A 19,824-nucleotide genomic window follows, 5' to 3' on the forward strand; every position below is an offset into this window, starting at 1 on the left:
TTTCTTTTTTAATTAAAACATAAAATATTTTGTTTTCAGCTGTGCGAAAACGTAAAACATTTTACGTTTTAATAATAATAATAAAAAGCAGCACCTGCTCCCGCCGCCGCGGGGAGGGGAGGCGCGCGGCAGGCAGGGCGGCCGCCGCCGCGCAGCCATTTGCCTTTGTTGCAGCGCGGCGGCCGCAAGGTGCAACGCGAGGCGCCTCCCGCCGCGCCGTTACCTGCGGAGCCGCCGAGCTGGGCGCCGCGTCGCCCGCCGCCTGCGTCGCTCATGGCCCCGCGGCCGTCGCGCGGCGCGGAGGCACCGGCCGCCGCCCCCGCCAGGCCCCGGCTTAGCCCGTCGCCACGGCAACGGCGGGCGGCTCGCGAGTAACGGCCGCCGCGCAACGGCCGCCGCGCAACGGCCGCGGGGCGGGGCGGGGGGAGGGGTCTCGGCCGCGGCGGAGCGTTTTTCGGATAGTTTTTAGTTCCCTCTCACATTCCCTGGGATCCTCCATTTTGCATATCCACTTTTTTTCATAGGTATCATTATCATATCAGGTGCGTTGGAAGTCCTTATAAGATCTAATCACCCCTTGCAGGTTCTTTTGTTTTAAATACTATGCGAGCGTGGCTTTGCAAGATTAATTTTGATTATTATCTCTCTGTATCKACCTGTAAGATCTTCACACTCCTTTACACATGACAAGTAGGCTTGCTCCAGCCAGTGGACCTCCTCAAAGCTAAAGGGATGGTAAAACCTGCCCCTTTTACCCYTTTCAAGAGCATGGAACTCAACTGCATTGTGCTCTGCATTTGCATCTCTCTACATSATTAATTTTAGGGAAAACAGTGCCAGACCAAACTCCTTTCCCTTTTAGACAGTAAGAACCCAGCAGACTTAGTAATTAGCATATAATAGCAGAGGGAGCTGGGGCTTCTTCTCTGTCTTGTATATGTGTATGTCCACCTTGCTCCAAGCAAGCAGGTTCTGTATTAGTTGGTACCATGTGTTCAGTGAAGTTTCCTGAYCGGAATTTCTCATTTTTATGGGTTTTAGTAAATGATCCAGCATGGGTAAAGAAATTGTTTCCCTTTAATGATGTAATCAGAAAAAGCAGAACTAAATATTTCAGATAGAAATAGTGTGGCGGCCTGGAGCTCCTTCTGTCTGTTCAACATTTGATTATACAGATGTCTTTCCTTTTTAATATAAAGGGATTTCAGTAACATTGCRCTCCTACAGCATCCTCCACTGAAGACTGACTCTTAACACAAATTACAAATAGCAACACACAAAACCTCCTCACTTAGCTGCACTTTAAAGAGGAAAAGACGGAGGCAGGGAAAGAATTTCCTCAAGGTCACGGAGGAATTCTCTGGCATAGCTAGGAAAAGGTTGCCAGAGTGGCAAGGTCTCAATCTTGGCTGTCACTTGCCCTGAAGCAGGGAGCCAGCCCTGCATTTGGGGAGGGGACATGGCAGGCACCTGTCCTTTGGTCTCCTTGGTGAACCTGGGCCTGTGCATCGGTCACTTGCTAAACGATCTCTTTATTAAGAGTTTTTCAGCGTAGTCAAGGATGCCTGGAGGGTGACTCGATGTTACTGTGCCCCTATGAGCAGTAGTAAGGAGAACTTGGAGACCTATTGCAATGATCTTTACAGCTCCCCATGCAAAGAGCTCATTATTTACCAGCTGTGTTGCTGCCTTTTCTTACATACACCGTTTTATAAACAGCCCCGATTCCACTACATGGGAAWTACATGGGAAGAGCCTTTGTTTTTCCCTTGTGCTCAATGTACATGGTATTTGGAGAGCTGACAGATAAAATAACAAGTGTCCATGTTTCCTGCTTCCCCAAGCTCAGTGCTCCAGTTGCAGTTCATCTGAAAGGCCATGAACCCCCTTGGATCTGACAGCCTCAGGCTCATGCCTGCATCTCTGCTGGAGATGAGTATCCCGTTGTTCACAAAGTCCAATTACGGCTAAAGCTGGGAAAAAGAACSATCTGTTTGTGTAAACAGATACTGCCAGAGGAAGCAGAGGACAGTGCTTTGCCTCCTGCTCTGAAAGGGCTATGATTTTTTTGGATGCATTTGCTGCCMTCTTCCTGCTTCATGACTCCCTGGTGACACCTGCACAGTGCAGCAATCATTGTTCCTTCTTCATCCATCAGAGGATTCTTTATCCATCAGAAGATGTTGTATTCCAGATTGTTGTTGCTGTAGGTGTAGCAATAATGGTCCTGCATCACTTTACTTAAGGGAGGGAAGAAACAAAACCACATGACAAATTGGTCCAATTTATAATGGCAAGAGAAACCTGCAATTCAGCGAAATCGCCCCCACAGGCCAGCTTAGGCTTCGTCAATATTTAATGAACGACCTGAATGCAGCTGCCTTGGCTGCTCCAGCCTCACCCCTGTCCCTCTCACCTCAGACAGAGCCTCAGCAGGACGTGAGGAGAGGGAAGGGGCCATGGTGCTCAGGGATCTCTACACGTAGGTGGCTGGTCCAAAGCTGCCCCGAGACTGGCATCTGACAGCTCCTTCCAGCTCTGTGTAACATACTCAACCACATTTATCTAGACTGCAGATAAACAACTTGGAACTTGAATTCCTCCAGCAAGGCAGCACCTTCCATCAGACTGTTGTTTGCTTAAAAAAAAAAAAAAAAAAAAAAAGTAGAAAATTGCATATTGCAAAGGGGAAGTTCATTATCCACTCCAACCACAGTGAGTGGCAGAGTGGCCATAAGTGCGATAAATGTCTTTTTGGTAGGATGCTTCTACAATTCACCTGGTATTTGACACTCGCCATCCGGGACTCATCTCCTTACAAAAAATACATTAAGCAAAGCATCTTTGCAGACATCSCTCTGTGCTAAAGAGCAGTGATAACGAGGGTGATTAGGAAGAAGCAGGCAGCACAGCGCAGGCTGTTCCCCAAACCCTCTGCGGCTGCAAAGCAGGGGGCATGATGTACACAACGTGTGCAAAGCACCAGTGTTTGGGAGCAAACAGCTGGTTTGCTGCAGTTCACCCCAGGTCCAGCACTAGAGCTCCCTAACGGCTGCAACTGCAGCTGCCGCAGCGTGCRGCGATTCCCCCGCCTCTGGGGACTGTAGGGCTGCCTTATTATGGCCAAAAACTAATAGCAGCTCTATGCTGAGCAACATGTAATTCAACAAATGTGCAAACGCACTGGCAAATGCTTAATGGATTGTTCTACCACTTAGCTGTCCCAGGAATGGGACCCAGAGCCAGGTCAGTGCCTTCCACATCCCAGCTCCCATTACAAAATTTAACCCAGAGCATGGCCACTCCTCTTGGCAGCTGTCCAGTTATTAACTTTAATGTATTGGCTGCATCTGAATGGCCTTGGGCTGCTGCCCACTATTTATTTGTTTTCCATTCATCTCTGCTAAAATTAAATCTCAGAACCTTCAAAAGAGGATGAAAAACAAACACTGAGCTAGCACTGCTGCCCACATACAATTGGCAAGAATCACTGCGGTTTTTATTTCCTCTGCAGYGAGGCAAGATCTAACATCCAAGACKCCYASAGTMTCTCACCTAATAAATACCTTTATTAGTAGTGCAGGCACCTCCACCACTAGCTCTGGCCTTGGCAGCTCTGTAAGCAGCAGCCTTTGGCCCTTCTATTGGGCCACAGTAACTGTGGARGCCCCATGCTGAGGGATTTGCTGGATTCCTGTCCGTGACAGTGCCTGCATAGGTCAGGAAGTCTAAGCTGATGATCCAGGTGGTCCTGTGTAAGATTTGGGCTGTATCTGTATTACAAGGCCCCGTACTAGCTGTTTAAAGTGCATTTTATTAAAAGAAASATACAAATCCAAGAATACCTTTCTTCTTCCTCTGGCTTGTGAGAATTATRTGATTCAGCTTCCTTAAACTGAACAGGACCTTTGTCCACTGAAAAGCAGGAYTGTGATTTCCTTTTCTTTAAAAACAGCCTTTTTTTCCCCTTTCAAAAATTTAAGTGCTCTTTAACAGCATGAAGGGTCCTGATCAAAAGCCAAATTGCTCTCTAAGCACCTGCATAGGCTTCCAACAGCTCTAACATGTTCTGCAGTGCCTGCTTCCTTCTCATTGCTGCATAGCTCACAGAGATCACAGGTTTGTTTTGCCTTCTTCTAGTAGTAATTCAAAATAGTTTTCATTTGTTTTTAATCAAGAGGCTGGTAGAGATTCCTAAGGCCAAGCTGTGCCAATGCCTGAATGCAGTTAGCTGCAGTGCAGGGCTCTGTAAGCATCTAGCCTAGCCTGGACTTGCTTTGTTCCTTTTTATGTCTTGGTTTGTTCTGTGAATGYAAAGTCAAAGATTTTACACTTACAATGACGCAATTTCTGAAATACTTTCATTTACAACCACAATACTTCAATCTACTGCAAAGTGGATAAGGATTTACTGTAGATGCACAGGAAGGCAGGTGGCAGGTTACAGAAGAGATTCTTAATAAGCTCAATAAAGCATACAGAAATAAACCTTTAGTCTTCTTCAGTGCTTTGTCTTAGCATCCAAGTGCTTTCCTTCCTTAAAAACATGTGCAACTCAATGCACAATGTAAGGAGTGAGGCTGGATGAGTATGGAACAGGTTCTCCTGCTTGTTTATGCAAAGGATTTCCTTCCACCCATATACAGAGTTCCCAGTTCTGCAGTCAGGGCTTCATCAGGAATGACATCACCCTCCACAAATTCATCTCCAAGCTTCTTCCACCATGGCCACCGGGTGTATTTCAACATAGTGATGTGCGACTGTTTGGCCTTGGCAGCTACAGGGCCTGACCTGCTCATGAAGATGCTGAGATCTTTTTCTGTGCTCTCTCCAAGCCCTGGAGCATCTGTAACCACAAGGAGAAAAGTTTTTAATGKTTAGTTTCTTATGCTGAAGTTTATGAATGCTTTAAATCAAGCAGCAGCAGCCCTACCCGCCCCCTCTCTCCTGGGTCACTCCTTTCCCTGTGCTGACATTAGTATATTATGGATATGTGCTAAAACAGGTAGGAGAAGCCATCCAAATTAAGACTAAGAAAAATAAAAAAGCAGAAAGGCAGAAGGATGAGGAAAGCAGGACTGCCTCGCTTGTGGGCAGCACTTGCAATCACCAAAATAGATGGCTTGTAAAGCTGTGATCCAGGAGGCAGAGGAGCTGCTGTTAGTCACTCTTGGTGCAGGGTGACATCATTGTAGTGTTTCCTGGTGCAGTGTCACTGCGTCATCCCTGCTTGGGGCTCCACTGCCCCAGGAGGCCGCGCTGCTGCTGCGTCTGCTCAGGGAGTGATGGGCTGCAGCGATGCAGCGCATGACAGAGCTGAGCAATGGAATTCTGTAACTTGCTGATTTTTCTCCTGCTTGGGTGCTCTCTGGTGGCTGCAGTTTGCTATTCTGCTCTTTCACTGCAGGCTACTTTCTTTCACTTGTCTGTAATTAAGGTGGTACAACAGTGAATTTCTCTACAAATACAGCCAGATCAGTGAAAATGAAGATCTGACTCCGATTGCATAGCTCGGATTTTCCTCTTCAACCAGAGAAGGTGAAAATATATCAACCACCTATTTACTTACAAAACAAGAAAAAAAGAAAAAGACAAAACAAATATAGTGTAAGGGGTTGTGTAAGATCATCTTCTTGGAGACTTTAATTACAGGATCGTTGCTTTTGTTGCAAACATATCAGAGAGATGCTTCCAACAGAAGAACAAAATATAACTTGAGAAGCAAGCGTATATACACATGATCTACAGTAATAAATGAGTAATCTCTAATAAAGAGATTTGTATCTCAAGAAATGGCATATGGCAAAGGAAGAAAAACCTTTCAGTTTTGAAATAAAATTTTACACTGTTCACAGTATGACCCTGTAATTTTCCCACTAAACAGTTTAATCCAAATGGTAAGTGTAAGCAAAACTATGACTCTAGAGTAATCACGTACTCATTAGCAGCTCCACATCAGTGTTGACCTGAGCCAGTAACGTCTCTCTCCGCTGTGCTGCTCTCCGATCCAGACTGCTCCTCAGCAGGAACTGAGCCAGCTTTTCCTGAGCCTGCACATGTAATTCTTTACTCATTTCTTCTGACATTTGAGAAGCCTGGAGGAAAGTAACAGTTCTTCACCATTAAGAAGTGGTTACTTTAAAGCTTTTGTGGGTAAATATCTAAATAAGAAATGCAAATGCTGTTCTTAATTGTTAACTTAATCATTTGTTCCCTGTGGAGCTCCTTCCAAAGCTATCCATCATCAAGTATATATAATTTTCCAATTACAGTTTGTTTTCACCAGTTTTATTAGATTAATGGTTAAATCCCCCAGTATCCTAGTACCTTGCTCTGGAACAAGCAAGATTAATATATGCATACCTCACACAGATTATCTTGATCAGAATTTATGAAGCTGAATATATTTCATCTCTACAGTGTGTTATGTTGCATGAATAATAGGAATAATGAAACGACTAAGAAACAGACCGGATGCAATTTGATGTAGTCATCCACCTTCTGCTTTAAAGCTAGTCTCTGCTCATCAGCCAGTCCTTTGGTGTCTTTCCAAGGAGAGAGCGCTCTTTTTTTCCTTCGTTTTTCTATGAATTTACAAGCCTTTAAAAAGAACAAATGAGAATATGATAATCACCCATAAGAAATTCTGGTTCCTCATTTTGTTYGTAATCAGGCAGTTAAAGAAAAAAAATCCTAGCACTGCACCTGCTAAAGCACAGCTTTATCTATAATATGGAAGAGGCTAGATAGAGGCAAAAGCATGATAGTCTGCAAGAATACTAAGTAATGAGCTAGAATACTAATATTCACAGAACTACAGAGGAGCTGAGGGTGAAAGAGACCTCTGGAGATGACTAGTTCAACGCCCCTACTCCTGCAGGATCTGCTAGGTCATGTCTCTCCCATCTTTTTTTTTTTTTAATTTTTTTTTTTTTTTAATCTCAAAGGATAGAGGAGCCTTCAGAACCTCTCTGAGCAGTATGTTCTAGTGCTTAATGACCCTCACAGTAATAAATTACTAGTTTACCTGAGGTCTGTAAAAAAATAAAAATCCAGCCTTTGGTTTCATACTGGCCGCTTCTATATTTTAGTTACAAGATTGTATGATACTTTGCGACTAATCTAAGATACTTGGGGCTCTTGGTCTATCTTCTGAACATTTTTTGCATAAATTATTCCTAAATTGCCATTAAGCAAAGTAAGCAATTGGTGCTTTTTGGAAATACTGTAATAATTCACTCAGTCCAATCTATTGCCAGAACAAAATTTATACACTTACTGCTCTCTGAATGGTGACAGCTGCTTTATATTCCTTAAGAGATTGCTTCTGTTGATGAAAATATCTTCTCGCTCTGTACCCTCGCCAGAATCTCTGGATAGTTAATGCTGATTTTTCCTCCATTTCCTGAATGTGCTTATCCATCTGACCTGAAAACATGACAAAAATCCAGAGTGGACGGTGATCTCTTAACAATTTACATCTTGACTCCTTCTACTAGCCCCTACCAGAAAGTTTGGGTGCTATCAGCTAAAAAAATCCATCTCCATTCTAAATAAAAGGCAAAGAACTGGTCGTGGGCCATTTCTGGARAGGAACTGGAGCCACACTGGAGCATTACAAGCACAGAAAACTGGATGTCTCTTTCCCCCGTGCTGTTTTTGAAGACAGCAAGTCTCATGCCATGTCTTTGACCCAGTTACTGCTCCCTTGAAGAATTAGCATGTTCTCCATCAGATAACTGGGGCAGAAGATACAGGAAGACTATAGAGCAAACATACATATAAGATTAGGAAATATATTTGGGGAAATGTTCATAAGGAGACACAGACAATTTAACCTTCTGATATAGTTTAACATAAATCATACTGGCATGGATTATCTCCAGCAAGGCCAGCTGTCGTTCATGGAAGTGTCTCATGGCCCTCTGTCTCTGCAGTTGCATTTCCTGTTTTAGAGCCTCATCTTCTTTCTGTTTTTTTAAATGTTGCAGCTCCTGTTTTCGTTTAGCTCTGCAATACACAAATAAATTAAGAATTTAGCTTAAATTTTGCTCCTTTTTAAAAGTATCTCACTTTACATCGAATGSACCAGCAGTACAGTTACCACAAAGTTCCTGCAGGATCTCTCCAAGCAAGTAGAGATCACCAGCAAGCTAAAACAATGTCCACACCATTTATAAACATGTGAACTTCTGAACTAGCTGCTCAATTTGGCATCAAATAAAAAGATAAATTAGGATAAAGTTGTAAGGATGGGGCATTCTCAGCCAGCATGAGCTGCATCAACATGCGTTTCACCTGCCTTCCCCAGCACATACTAATACTTTTGTACAGACCACAGAACTACATCCAAATGCTTTGATAGCTTCTCTTCTATCAGAAGAGACTAATTTACTATCTTGGGATATTGGGACCCCAGCTGGGCCCAGAGCTGTAAATTCTGCTCTCTAGCAGTTTTCTATGGACAATAAAAGGAGCTTCCTAAGCATTGGCAAAGGGGAATAAACGGACACAGCACAGCTCTAAGGGGTGGCAGGAAGGAAAACAGGGAAAAAAAATGCATTAAACTAGTAATAACATCCAGTAATTTTGATGATATTACATGCCCTTTACCTCTCGACTCACAGTTATCTGAGTTGTCCGTGTATTTTCCATCACTAGTATAAATTAGCTGTATCTTTCCCATCAACCATAGTTTTCCCTCAGTCTTTGCAGCTCAGTGGGGAAGAGGAAACAGAAGCTGTTTTATAAATGACATGCTCTGGATTTGAAGATGTGGCCCTAAGTAGTTAACAGCCTTCACCACAGTTTAATAGACCCTAATCCTTTTATGACAGTAATACAGACTTGAAGCATGCCCACACATCGACCTACAGACATAGATCATGATAGATGTGATTACATTTGAATGGTCCTAAGGAAACTAGAGGTTTTCAGCCCACACAATTGAGCAAATCATAGCTATAAATCTTTGAATTTTTAATCCAGACACCTATTATACTTCTAAGCAGAACAATGTCACAGGATCAAACAGGACTTAAAAYGACTTTTTCTTAATAAAACTATTAATACTTTTCCTCAGAAGTCTTTAGAAGCTCCATTAGGTGGAAAGCAATATTTGGTGGACTTTTCATATGTGCATCTGTTAAGCTACCAAAAACATCTGTTGGTATTTAAAAGTTTCTTTGATATCAATTATCTCCAGTGCAGTCTGTAAAATACACACTCGTTTCATTCTCCATTCCTCTTCATGATAAGCCATATTCGTTTGTTTGCACAAGGCCACACTGTGGCAGGGAAATGTCTCTGATCAGAAGTAAAACATACTAGGATGAGATTCAAGCTTCCTTCAGCAATTCATAGCACAGATCAACCTTCCTCTGATTATCTACTTACATATTTAAAACAGTTTAACTTTTGAGGCACACATGACTAATTAGACCTATTGACATTTTAACAGTTCTGTAATTACTTCAAATCCTTGAATGAATTTTAGGGAGAGATAACAAGCTCTAATATTCACCAAGTGGAGATTTCTAAAACCACAGAGTTTCAGAAGTGTTTATCTTGTAGCTTAAGAACCTCCATGGCAGCTGCAGGTGAGCTAAGTTTTGTGTTTCATCCTCAGCAGCATTTAACCATACTTGCTTTAAAACAGATCCCCACCACAGAGCTCCATAACTATAGCCTAATTTTGACTGCTAAGAATTCAAAGGTTCTCTGGAAAACTCGTCTAAAGCTGTGCTTACATCGATCCAAACACTGAATTTATTTTTCAGCATAATGGTCTAACTGCAGGCAGGAATTGGACAGGACAAAACCCTCGGCATTTTACAGTTGTTGAACAGTACTCTGTACATTGAGACTGACTAAGCCACGAACAGGCAGCTTAAAAAAAATGAAAGGAATGGAAATATGTTAACATTTTTAAAGTCATCACACACACCAAGCCTATTTAATGATTCAGGAACTACTTAAGAGACAAGCACTGAAGTCTGCAAAACTGAAAAGGAGACACAAGAAATTTAAGCAGCTAGTTCACTGCTGACAACCCCACCCCGTTTCCTTTCCTTTCCTTTCCTTTTTAAGACATTATATCCCACCCATACTGCAAGTCTTCTGGGCTATTATTCTGGCTTGCAGACTCGCCAGATGCCTTATGGGGGCAGAAATATTAACCCAGAGAAAGAACAGGGTGGAATAGGAAGGAGTCATAAGGATAGCGATGATCAAGGCAGCACAAAAACCAAAGTGACACGTCCTACTGCTTCCTCCTGCAAGTCTTCCAGAACCTAAAGATTACTCCTATGTAGTCAAATAACCTTTTAATGCCAGTCTAGACAACAAATCAAACTGTCTGCTCTCTAACAGCATGATCAGCATACAAATCATTTAGCCAAATCATGCTGTATGATTTAGTTTAGACTGGACACTGTTTAGTATGTGCAAAAAGGGTGGAATAAAAACTTATTGCAGAGTCTGAGCTTTACTTAAATTCTTTTACATATATGAAAAGAGCACACTAAATGTCTCAAAAGAGAACACTGTCTCAAAAGACTTAGGAAAGAGACATGTGCTACCATTTCTGCCAAAGTCCTACAAGATTAGGCAAGATGAGCATTTCTATGCAGCTTTATCCTTCCGCAGTGCTGCAAGCCAGACGATATTATTTCTCGCTGAAGTGACTAAGACTTACTCAAGATTTCAAGCATCAATGCAGCACACTGTCCTGATGGACTACAGTACTTCAGTACTTTCTTTAGCACTCTGCCATGACCACAGGACAGCTCCACATTTAATTTATGGTGGAATTTTATAACAAGCTAACTGTGAACATGAGTTCTGCCACCATTATCTCCTAGTGTTCTTTAGTGTGATTCAATGCTATACTGTCCCACAATATAGTTTCCTATATGATTTTTTTTTAAACAAAAAAAAAAAAAGAAAAGCAACACACCTAATGCACATAAAAGCATTACACAAGTAAGTTATTCTATGGAGCAGAGGAAGTTTGGCAGCTAGGAAAAGGACAGTTGGAGCTTTTGGCATCAGAGTACCAGTTTGGTATTGCTGGAAAAGCACACTGTCTGCCTGCTTCTGCAAAAAGAATCTGCAGTGAAACAGCTCATATTGACATTACAACACTTGCATGTTTCAAAAATAACAGCTGTCTGGAAAAAAAGAGGCATCTTCAAGACAGAGAACCTGTTGGTCAGCCCAACCTCATTTCCTGGGAGATGAGAATAAGTCCTCTTGGGAAAGCATTTCCAAGCACATGGAGAACAGGGAAGAGAATGGGAGCAGTCAGCACAGATGTATCCCAGGCAGACTGTGCTTGCCCAGACTGCCTGCTGTGATGAGATGACATCTCATTTCCCATCTGCRGCCAGAGGGAGCACTGGATGTCATTTACCTTGACTTTAGCAAGGCTGCCAGAGTCCCCTGCAGACTGGAGGGTGGGGCTGACACTCAGATAAACCTCAAACGAAAAATGGGTCAACAGAAACCACAGAAGCTCAAACAGAAAGTCCTGCACCTGGGACAGAACAACGCCATGAATCAGGACAGGTTGGRCACAGATTACCTAGGCGGCAGCTCCACTGAAAAAGACATCTACAAGGTTCTTGTAGATGGCAAGTTGAACATGAACCAGCAGCAGGTCCCTATGAAAACAAATGTAGCTGCAGTGAGCTGCACTAGTAGAAGTGAAAGCAGCAGGGCAAACGAAATCATTATTTCCTTTTACTCATCACTCATGAGGGCACAGCTTGAATATTGCCCATTTTGGGGCTTCCCAGTACAAGACAAATATTGACAAACTGCAGCCTGATCTAACTCAGAGGCCAGCCCACCTTTGAGCAGGAGGTTGGATCAAATGACCTCTTAAGATTTTCCTGTGAYTCTGTTACCAGAGGAAAACCAAGGTAAACCTTCTTATTGGATTTTCTCCTGCATACTTTTTACGAAGCAACGTTGTTTACCTGAAGCTCCTTTGTAAAGCAGTCACTGCTTGAGGTAGTTTTTTCAGTCTTTTCCTTGTCTGAAATCCCTTCCATGTAGCCTGGATTAAACAAGCTGCTTGATGCTGCCTCTGAAATGAATAAAGCAGGATTTTTTAAAAATTCATTGATAGAGTGAACAAATAAGGCAAGTTTTGAAAATGTGAGACAAARTGATAAAATAAATCCATTATAAACATATATAAATCACATATAACTAGAATTTCACCCAGAAAAAGCTTCAATAAAATTCAGCACCTGCATTTCTTCTTTTCTATCAGATTGTTCCAAGTACAGCAAGTCCAAAAGTTGACTGAGATCTCTGTCAAATCCTTTGCCAGTCCACTGCTTGCTTAGAAGCAGCTTTAGTCCTAGAAAACAGAAGGATTTGGGGGGGGGGGGGGGGGGGGGAGGGGAAGGGAGGGGGCACACAAGCATACAACACTGAGAAGTTGATCTTTTCTTTTCAAGATTTCAAATTAACATTTGTCAAGCCAAAATAACCATCTGATTCCTTGTGTAAAGGAGCGCTAGGCTGAGGACTGCCTCTGCCATTGCTTAGGGACTGTTTATTGCCCTTGTCCCCCAAGTCCAAGGCTTCTCACAAGTAGCTCTGACCATCAATGATAATCAGAATATAAAAGCACTAGCAAACATTAGAACTTTTTCCTGGTCTCTATGGACATGGGGGCAGACGTCCAGCACCCAGCTCTCCCTGGAGCAGCACAGGTACCTGCTACCCAAGCTCCATCAGTATTCAAACCTTCCAGGAAAGGATACAYCCTACATCACATGGAAAGATGTGAAGCAGATTGAAAGTGACAAAGAGGAACTAAACCAGGTAAAGTTACCTCCCTGTAAAGAAAAAACAGGAAGCAAAAATAGGGACAGCATCTTAAACTGTAATGAAAATGAACAAAGTTGAACAGGGCAGGGATCAAGCAGAACTGCAAGTTCCTTCTGTATTGGAGAGCTCTGAATTGAGACRACCCGGTGTATTTTTACACATAAATTACACATTTACACATAAAAGCAGAAGGAGAGAGATTAGGCCCATGCATGTTTACAAACCTTTGTAGCGAGTTGTGAGCAACTTGACAAGTTGCTGGGAAAACTTTGCAAGTAAAAGTAGCAGTTTTGTAGCCGCATTTCCTATGACAGGATTGGTGGCAGATGAAAGCTTATAAACAAGTTCATCCAAAACAGAGTGAAGAAACTTCTCATCAACACAAAGCAAGACAGGACTGGATTAAAATAAATAGAGATAGAGAGAGAAGTTATAAATGATGAGCTTTTCAACACTTCCTATTAGAAATGTCAGACACTGAGCAATTAGCTGCATCAGTGAGCAACCCAGGATGGAAAGAAAAGGATGTGAACAGTTTTGTGTGTATGAGWTGATATTCTCATGTTAATTCCAATTAAAATCAGAAAACCAATGTTACCAACTCATTCATGACTGCCAGTGACTCAGGGACTGAGGCAGTACTAGCACTCAAACGATTCCCATTGCTTCAATTTAATAATGRGATAAAGACAATAGCAAATTTTTCTTTTCTACAACACAGACTGTAGAAATGATMACAATTTTTACATTCAAAATTATTCTATTTTACAAAATGGTAATAAAATGATTTTTAAAATTCATAAAGAAAACAAGAATATAAAAGCAACTAACCTATTGACCTTCAAAATATTGTGTAAAACAGACATCATTATCATTGCTGTTTCAATGTCATCTGTTATTAACAACTGTAGGAAATGATCATTTTGCAAGACTGCAACACAAGAAAAATAAACAAAAAGTCAAACAATCTGAACCACTGAAGTAATGATCTTTATCTGTTTTTATAGCAGTTTTATGGAACCCAGTTTCTGCATACACACAGACTGAAGAGATGAACTGTATTTTAACAGAAAACAAACCAACCAACAGATTTTTTTGAAGACAGAGAATTACAGAGGGAAATTACAGTAAAATACATTAGGATATTGTTCGTCTCCAAAAGACTAAAAGGGTAACTCTGTAATATCTTTATCTTTAGTGGATCTTTTCCATTTTAGCTATTGTTGCTTCTGTTGAATAATGAACAATTCAAAGGGATTGTTCTAAGAGCATTCCAATTAAATAGAAGAGAGATGGAAATTGGCTTAAGACCTATTCTTCACAATTGTAGATATAGTAAATCAACTTTGGGGTGTTTTAYGAGTTTAATTTTCTCTTACCACACTCTGTTAGTTGAATATGCCCACCAAACAGCCAGCAGATGGCATCAGTTACTGTATGGAAACAGTGTAAAAAACCTTTTTTTTCTTCATCCTGAACAACAACAGAAAAAGAAGTAAATGTATGTCTACCTTGAGGACTATAGCTGATGTAGCAGGAAAATCTGTGTTTCTGGAATGAAAGTCAAGAAAAGAACCTGTAAATCATTCCAGCCCAAAGATCAATCAACAAAGTACACAAACAAAGCAGCCACTCTTGAAAATATCATAATAGGGATGAAAAAAAACTTGCTTACTCCTACAAAAACACTTGATAGCACAAGGGAGGTAAGTTATATCATAAATTAAACCTAAAAGATGGGAAATAAGCTACTTTAAGATTAAAGCACAAAATCAAATCATGGAAAGTAGCCAAAGATACAGTTCAAATGCAAAATGTTGCTAAGGGCAGGCACAGTGAGGCTTCAGATTCAGTTCTGTATTGTAGTTCTGGGAGTAAAACTCAAATCACTATTAAGCTAGAGCTTAATATATGAAACAGATTGTATATTCATTTGCTTGTGATAACACTTGACCAGATACAATGACCAGGAAGAATTCATGTTTTAATACATGAACATACGTATATGGAGAGTCAAAAATCTGTTCTCCAAGAGCAATTTACAGGCCACTGGAAACCTAAAGCCTTAGTGTGTGGGCAGGTAAGAGTCTTTTGATAGTTCAAACCTGCTGACAAATGCTATTATACAGCACTCAGACATCTTCCTCATTAAGTGAGCTCCCACAAATAAAACACTGGAGAGGCTAGTCCTATATCTGAGCTATAAGTCCAAACCATCTGTCATGGTTTTGCACTATATTTGGTTCCTTCTGACAACGATACACAAACAAAACAAAAMMAAMAAAAAAAAACCACTGTACTAAGTTAAGACATAATATTATCTCTTCTGTGTTTTGGCAATATATTAGTTTCTGGTAGCTATTTCAGTACTTCCCTTGACATCAAGGGCTTGTACAGAAATCAAGTGAGGCAGTGAGACAGATGTCTCCTGGTAGAGTGGGATTTCCAGAGCTCCATGAAATAAGCATCAAGTCTGGGTGCCCACTCACCCCTAAGACCACAAATTTTAAAAGCCAGAGCACTGACTATAACTCAGACTGCATTTGCATTCAAAAGTAATTGTTGGCCACAAGCATAACTTAAATAGCACGTAGGCTGAAATATGTAATAAGAAAATGTGGGGGAAATTACGTATTGTGGTAAGAATTGAGTCTCCTGGGATGTCTTCCAGGAAGTTTGCTTCTTAAGCAGTACATATACATGCATTTTAAAGGTATTGAACTAACAGAAAGTATGCTATTTTCGTGGTTTTTTTTTCTGAAAAGTGGTGATACATGTAGCACCCAGGATTTTATCCTGTAGAAAAATTTTGACTAAATGTAATAAGTCAGTGCAACAAAAAAAAAAGGAGACATTAAGGGGAAAATAAAGAGAAAAAGGAAATTAAATGAATTTTTCAGAATCTGTGAGGCAGTTATGGAAATTATTCTAAAATGTCTTTGTTGATTCTCTAACTCTGAATGCTTCAAAAGCACGAGGAAATTCAGCTGGACAAAACTTCGTTTCTCTTCAAAGAAGGGTTGAGTTGTGAGAAATTACTCATATCTACTAATTCACAAAGTGTCTCTTGGGGATTCCAGATGCACCAATGCAGAATCAGAAATTTAAAATTCGCTGCAGAAATTATACGGCAAAACTGATTTCAATATTTCCAACTTAGGATTTGCTACCATAAGATATCCCAAATCTTACTTTTTTTTTTTTTTTTAAATGAATAAAGCAGTAAAAACAGAGCAGCTGCAAAGACTGAAGTAATTACATGCAAATCAAAAACAAACAAAATCTACAAAACCTACAAAGATTGAGAGGCTCCCTTTTTTAAGGCATTTTTCTTCTAGCAATTCTCCTAGCAGCCTTTTTAAGAAACAACCTGCAAGTAGTAGCTAAACAATTCTAAACGACTGTATAGTAATAAACTATTTTTTGCACACATAATAGAACAAATGCTCCAAGACAACAGATTTCAATTTCTATGCTCCAAGACATAAGGAAAAAAATTGTAATTTCTGGAAAATATAATTTCATAATACAGTGTATCTAGAATAATATCCTACTTACAGAATAGAAGAGCTTGGAAAGTTTGCAGAGGTGCTCTACTTTTTTTAAGCTATAAAATTTAAATACCTTGATTGCTCGGATGAATCGTGCTTGCAGTCGTCTTCCCAAAAACAACAAGTTGTCTATGGCTGAAGGAAGAAATTTCTTGTAAAATTCCTCAGGATCTTCTTTCACCTCTAGTCCCACACAACAATGACTGAAATGGGGGGGGGGGGGGGGGGGGGAAGAGAGAGAAGAGAGAGAGAGAGAGATAGGAAAAAAGCTCAACACGGGTACAAGGCAACCTGAATAGTTCAGGACCTCCTGTTTGAACAGCTTTGAATTAAAGTCATGTCATCAGAGGGGAAATGCTTGACTGGAACGGGACAATTCAGCATTGAACCACAGTTAACTGCTGTGACTGTCTCCAAACCAGCTGCCTCAGAAGGAAGAGCAATCACGTGGAGGCTGGAGACTGCAAGCACCTTGTTACTAATTACAAAGTAATAGTTACTACAGCATGTATTGGTTTAAAACATAGACAAGTCACTTTCCCTTCCATCTCCATAGGATCCATTCAGGTCTGTTTCACATGAGAGCTTAGGGCTCTGAYGGTCATTAGGAGGAAAAAAAGCAAAACAGGAAGGTAGACATAAAGCTGATAAAGTGGATGCAGAGCAGGCAACAAAAATATGCACAAGAAAAAAATCCAGTTGTTTTGTCTGTAACTTTCCTCTACTTGAGGAGTGCATGTGTGCTAGAAAAGAGTTCCTCAGATCTGAGTTTTACAATTTTACATGGTCATTTCTGGAAGACCRTTCATAAGAAATGGCTCTGTAAGTTTCACAACAGGAAGATTTTTCATTCTATACTCTGCACTGAAACYAGCGCAACAAAAGTTTTCAAAGCTATTTATGAATTCTGTTTTCTGACATGTTATCTGAGCTTTCTTAGCTTGCTGTGAATGTGTACATGCAAAGCTCTGCTTACTAAAGCCCTCGGAAAGCAAAGTCCAGGCATGAAGCTGAGATTTGTGTAGTTGCAAAAGGACATTTTCACAACTAAAATTTCATTTTTCTCTGGAAGTTGAAATAACTTAGATGATTTAAGTATCAAATAGCTCTGGCAGTAAATCTCATATCTCTTAGTTAAATTTCTAACAGTACGAATTCATATTGTTGCTATGATATACAWAAAAGATGGCTAATTTTGTCATGTCTTAGAGTGTTGCTCTCAAGTTAACCCAAAATCAGATACAACTTGGGAAAAGCCTAGAARTTAATTCCGTTTCCTGACATTGAAAACCAAGATTAGATCATTGGATTTCAGTTTACTGTTGTCTTATTTGCTAGCTGTGAATGAAACTAAATTATGATCTTATTAAACCACTACATCAAGCTATCTGTTCTGCATTAATTGTATCTTCTATTGTTTTTGAATTTTAAATGGATATATTGACTCAAGCCAAGCTGTTAGTTATCCAGCTGAAGATTTTCACAAATGAATTTTAAATTAAAAAAAAATTGCCATTCAAAATTTTCAATTAATTGACAAGAACTGTGACATAGATGAGTACTGCTTACAAGAATAAAGTGACCCCAACACATAATCTGCTCCCACCAGTTTGCCCAGCTCAAGGAAACACAATGCAAATGAATTAAACAGGACTGATCAGGCTATACCTGACCCCTCTGCTCTTGACTGCTCGCTGCACTTTAACCCTGGCCTTTCCTGAACAACAACCCTCATTCTGCATGGGAGCCACTGCACTGCAGCTCAAAAWGAGAAAGAGGAAAGACCAGAAGGAAACAAGAAGAAAACTTCTGGGCAGTTTTTCTTACCTTAGTATCTCTGCTAGCCGGGCAGCCGTGGCCCAGCCTCCAGGCAGCCGAGAGTAGTCTTGTCTCAGGACCAGCACACAGTACTGCGTAAGATCATAGTAGTGTATTTCTTGCCTAATTTTTTTTGATTCTTTAGATCCCGAGGAAGCACTATTTAAAATTTCTGTGGGGAAAAAAAAGCAAGAAAAAAAGTTAAAAGGAGCATATGATTCTGATCCAAAGGAACGATTGTTTTTTAGAAAACATAAAATGTGTGAAAATGATGAAATGTGTACAAACACTAAGATCAGTGTAATTCTCAAAGTGGTAACACTGAACATTTTRTCAGCACTCCTACAGCTACAAGTACTTGTTAGATTGCATGACCATTAGAAAGGACACTTGAGCTTAGATTTCTATTTTTTTTCCAACATATTCAATATATTTTTTCAATATATTCAAGTAGTAAAGCATGCATTATCTGGGATGTATTCCATCTGTAAGAATGTCCTAGGCCAAATAAAACTACAYTGAAAAGCCAGGTGAAACATATAAGCTCCTTATAATTATATCCCAATTTAGAACAAGGCCTAATCTGTTTCCACTGTTTCCATGGGCAGCAGACRTGAGGCCAGGGGGCAGATGAGGGGTCTCACACGGGAGCTTGTGATCATTTTTCTGCACTAAGGCTTAAAAACAGGATACTACCAACCACTCTCAGCCCCTCTGGATCTCAACCCAAAGTGCTGGGTCAAGCTGTGAGATTCCTGCCAGCATTAGCACGGGTTTTACAAAAATGGTGTCAGCTGGGAGGGATGGAGGAGCTGCCCTCCATCCCCCTCCCCTCTCAACCTCCTCCTGTTCCCAAGCCCAACGTCCCCCATGTGCAACAGTCAGGAAAAGCTGCATCATCAGACCCATGGAGTTTCCAGCCCTCTGAGAACTATGGAGAAAGCAACAAATAAAACTACTGAATTTAAGGAGGCAGAATAGAAAAATAAAATAAAATAAAATAAAATTATTTTATTTTATTTTAATTTAATTTAAAATACACCTGTTCACAGTTCCCCATCTCATTTCTTTATTCTAGAAAAGCTGCCATTTACCCTTCAGCTTCAGGAGCAACACTGGGACGTCCTCATCTCTGCTCTCAGCCACCTGTCTGGCCAAGAGCAGCACCCTGGGGTCCGCGTTGGCCATAGGAGGCCGAGAGAGGCCCAGGGCCGCAGCTGCCCGGCTCCCTCCCGCTTCTTCACCGTTCCCTCCGGTGACCGGGTCCTTAACCTGCTACTTCCCTGCGACCACCCCCGTCTCGGCCTCGGGCCGCGGCTCTGCCCCGGGGGAAAGGGCTCGGGCAGGGGGGGGGCGCGGCCAGAACGCCCCGCGAGGCCGCGGGAGGGCCCGCGTCACCCGCCCCGGCCGCCAGGGGCGCCTCAGGGTCGCCCTCTCCCCCGCTCTAACGGTCGCGCGGAGCCGCCCCACTTGCGCCGCTCGAGGTGGGGGGGGAGCGCGGGAAGAGGAGCCCACGAGCGCCGCTTCTAACGAGGGGGAACCGCTTCCAACACCCCCGCCCTCTCCGCGCTGGTGGTCGCTGCCACTCTCCACCAATCAGAGCGCACCG

At 41.5% G+C, this 19,824-nt stretch overlaps 1 protein-coding gene and 1 long non-coding RNA gene across 6 annotated transcripts; both read right to left on the reverse strand.

The window, feature by feature from the left end:
- Positions 1 to 2,128: 2,128 nt before the first annotated feature.
- Positions 2,129 to 2,569, reverse strand: LOC112942893. Its single transcript, XR_003248477.1, has 2 exons — positions 2,417 to 2,569; positions 2,129 to 2,240 (listed from the first exon to the last, which is right to left on the reverse strand). It is a non-coding gene; the product is annotated as an uncharacterized LOC112942893 (long non-coding RNA).
- Positions 2,570 to 3,828: 1,259 nt separating this feature from the next.
- On the reverse strand, positions 3,829 to 19,491 carry IQCB1 (IQ motif containing B1). 5 transcript variants are annotated; one of them, XM_026054130.1, is made up of 13 exons: positions 19,310 to 19,491; positions 18,225 to 18,387; positions 16,471 to 16,600; positions 14,229 to 14,319; positions 13,678 to 13,777; positions 13,071 to 13,243; positions 12,258 to 12,370; positions 11,982 to 12,091; positions 7,868 to 8,010; positions 7,280 to 7,428; positions 6,472 to 6,600; positions 5,939 to 6,095; positions 3,829 to 4,846 (listed from the first exon to the last, which is right to left on the reverse strand). In XM_026054130.1, the coding sequence occupies exons 1-13, from the start codon at positions 19,401 to 19,403 to the stop codon at positions 4,614 to 4,616; spliced, it is 1,785 nt and encodes a 594-aa protein (XP_025909915.1). In that variant the 5' UTR covers positions 19,404 to 19,491; the 3' UTR covers positions 3,829 to 4,613. The 5 variants fall into 5 exon arrangements, with proteins under 5 accessions (XP_025909915.1, XP_025909923.1, XP_025909908.1 ...); XM_026054138.1 differs by having other exon boundaries at positions 5,939 to 6,050; positions 14,226 to 14,319; XM_026054123.1 differs by having other exon boundaries at positions 14,226 to 14,319.
- Between the last annotated feature and the right edge of the window lie 333 nt (positions 19,492 to 19,824).

This window comes from Nothoprocta perdicaria, unplaced genomic scaffold, assembly GCF_003342845.1.
Source record: "Nothoprocta perdicaria isolate Ctin4 unplaced genomic scaffold, notPer1 scaffold_0, whole genome shotgun sequence".
NCBI lineage: Eukaryota > Metazoa > Chordata > Aves > Tinamiformes > Tinamidae > Nothoprocta > Nothoprocta perdicaria.

Excerpts from the sequence above, each read along its gene's own strand:
- IQCB1 (XM_026054123.1), bottom strand. The coding sequence starts at position 19,403 with ATGGCCAACGCGGACCCCAGGGTGCTGCTCTTGGCCAGACAGGTGGCT. Across the intron at positions 18,388-19,309 it reads GTTGCTCCTGAAGCTGAAGG|AAATTTTAAATAGTGCTTCC; the intron begins GTAAATGGCAGC and ends TTTTCCCCACAG. Across the intron at positions 6,601-7,279 it reads CTGTCACCATTCAGAGAGCA|GCTTGTAAATTCATAGAAAA; the intron begins GTAAGTGTATAA and ends TTCTTTTTAAAG.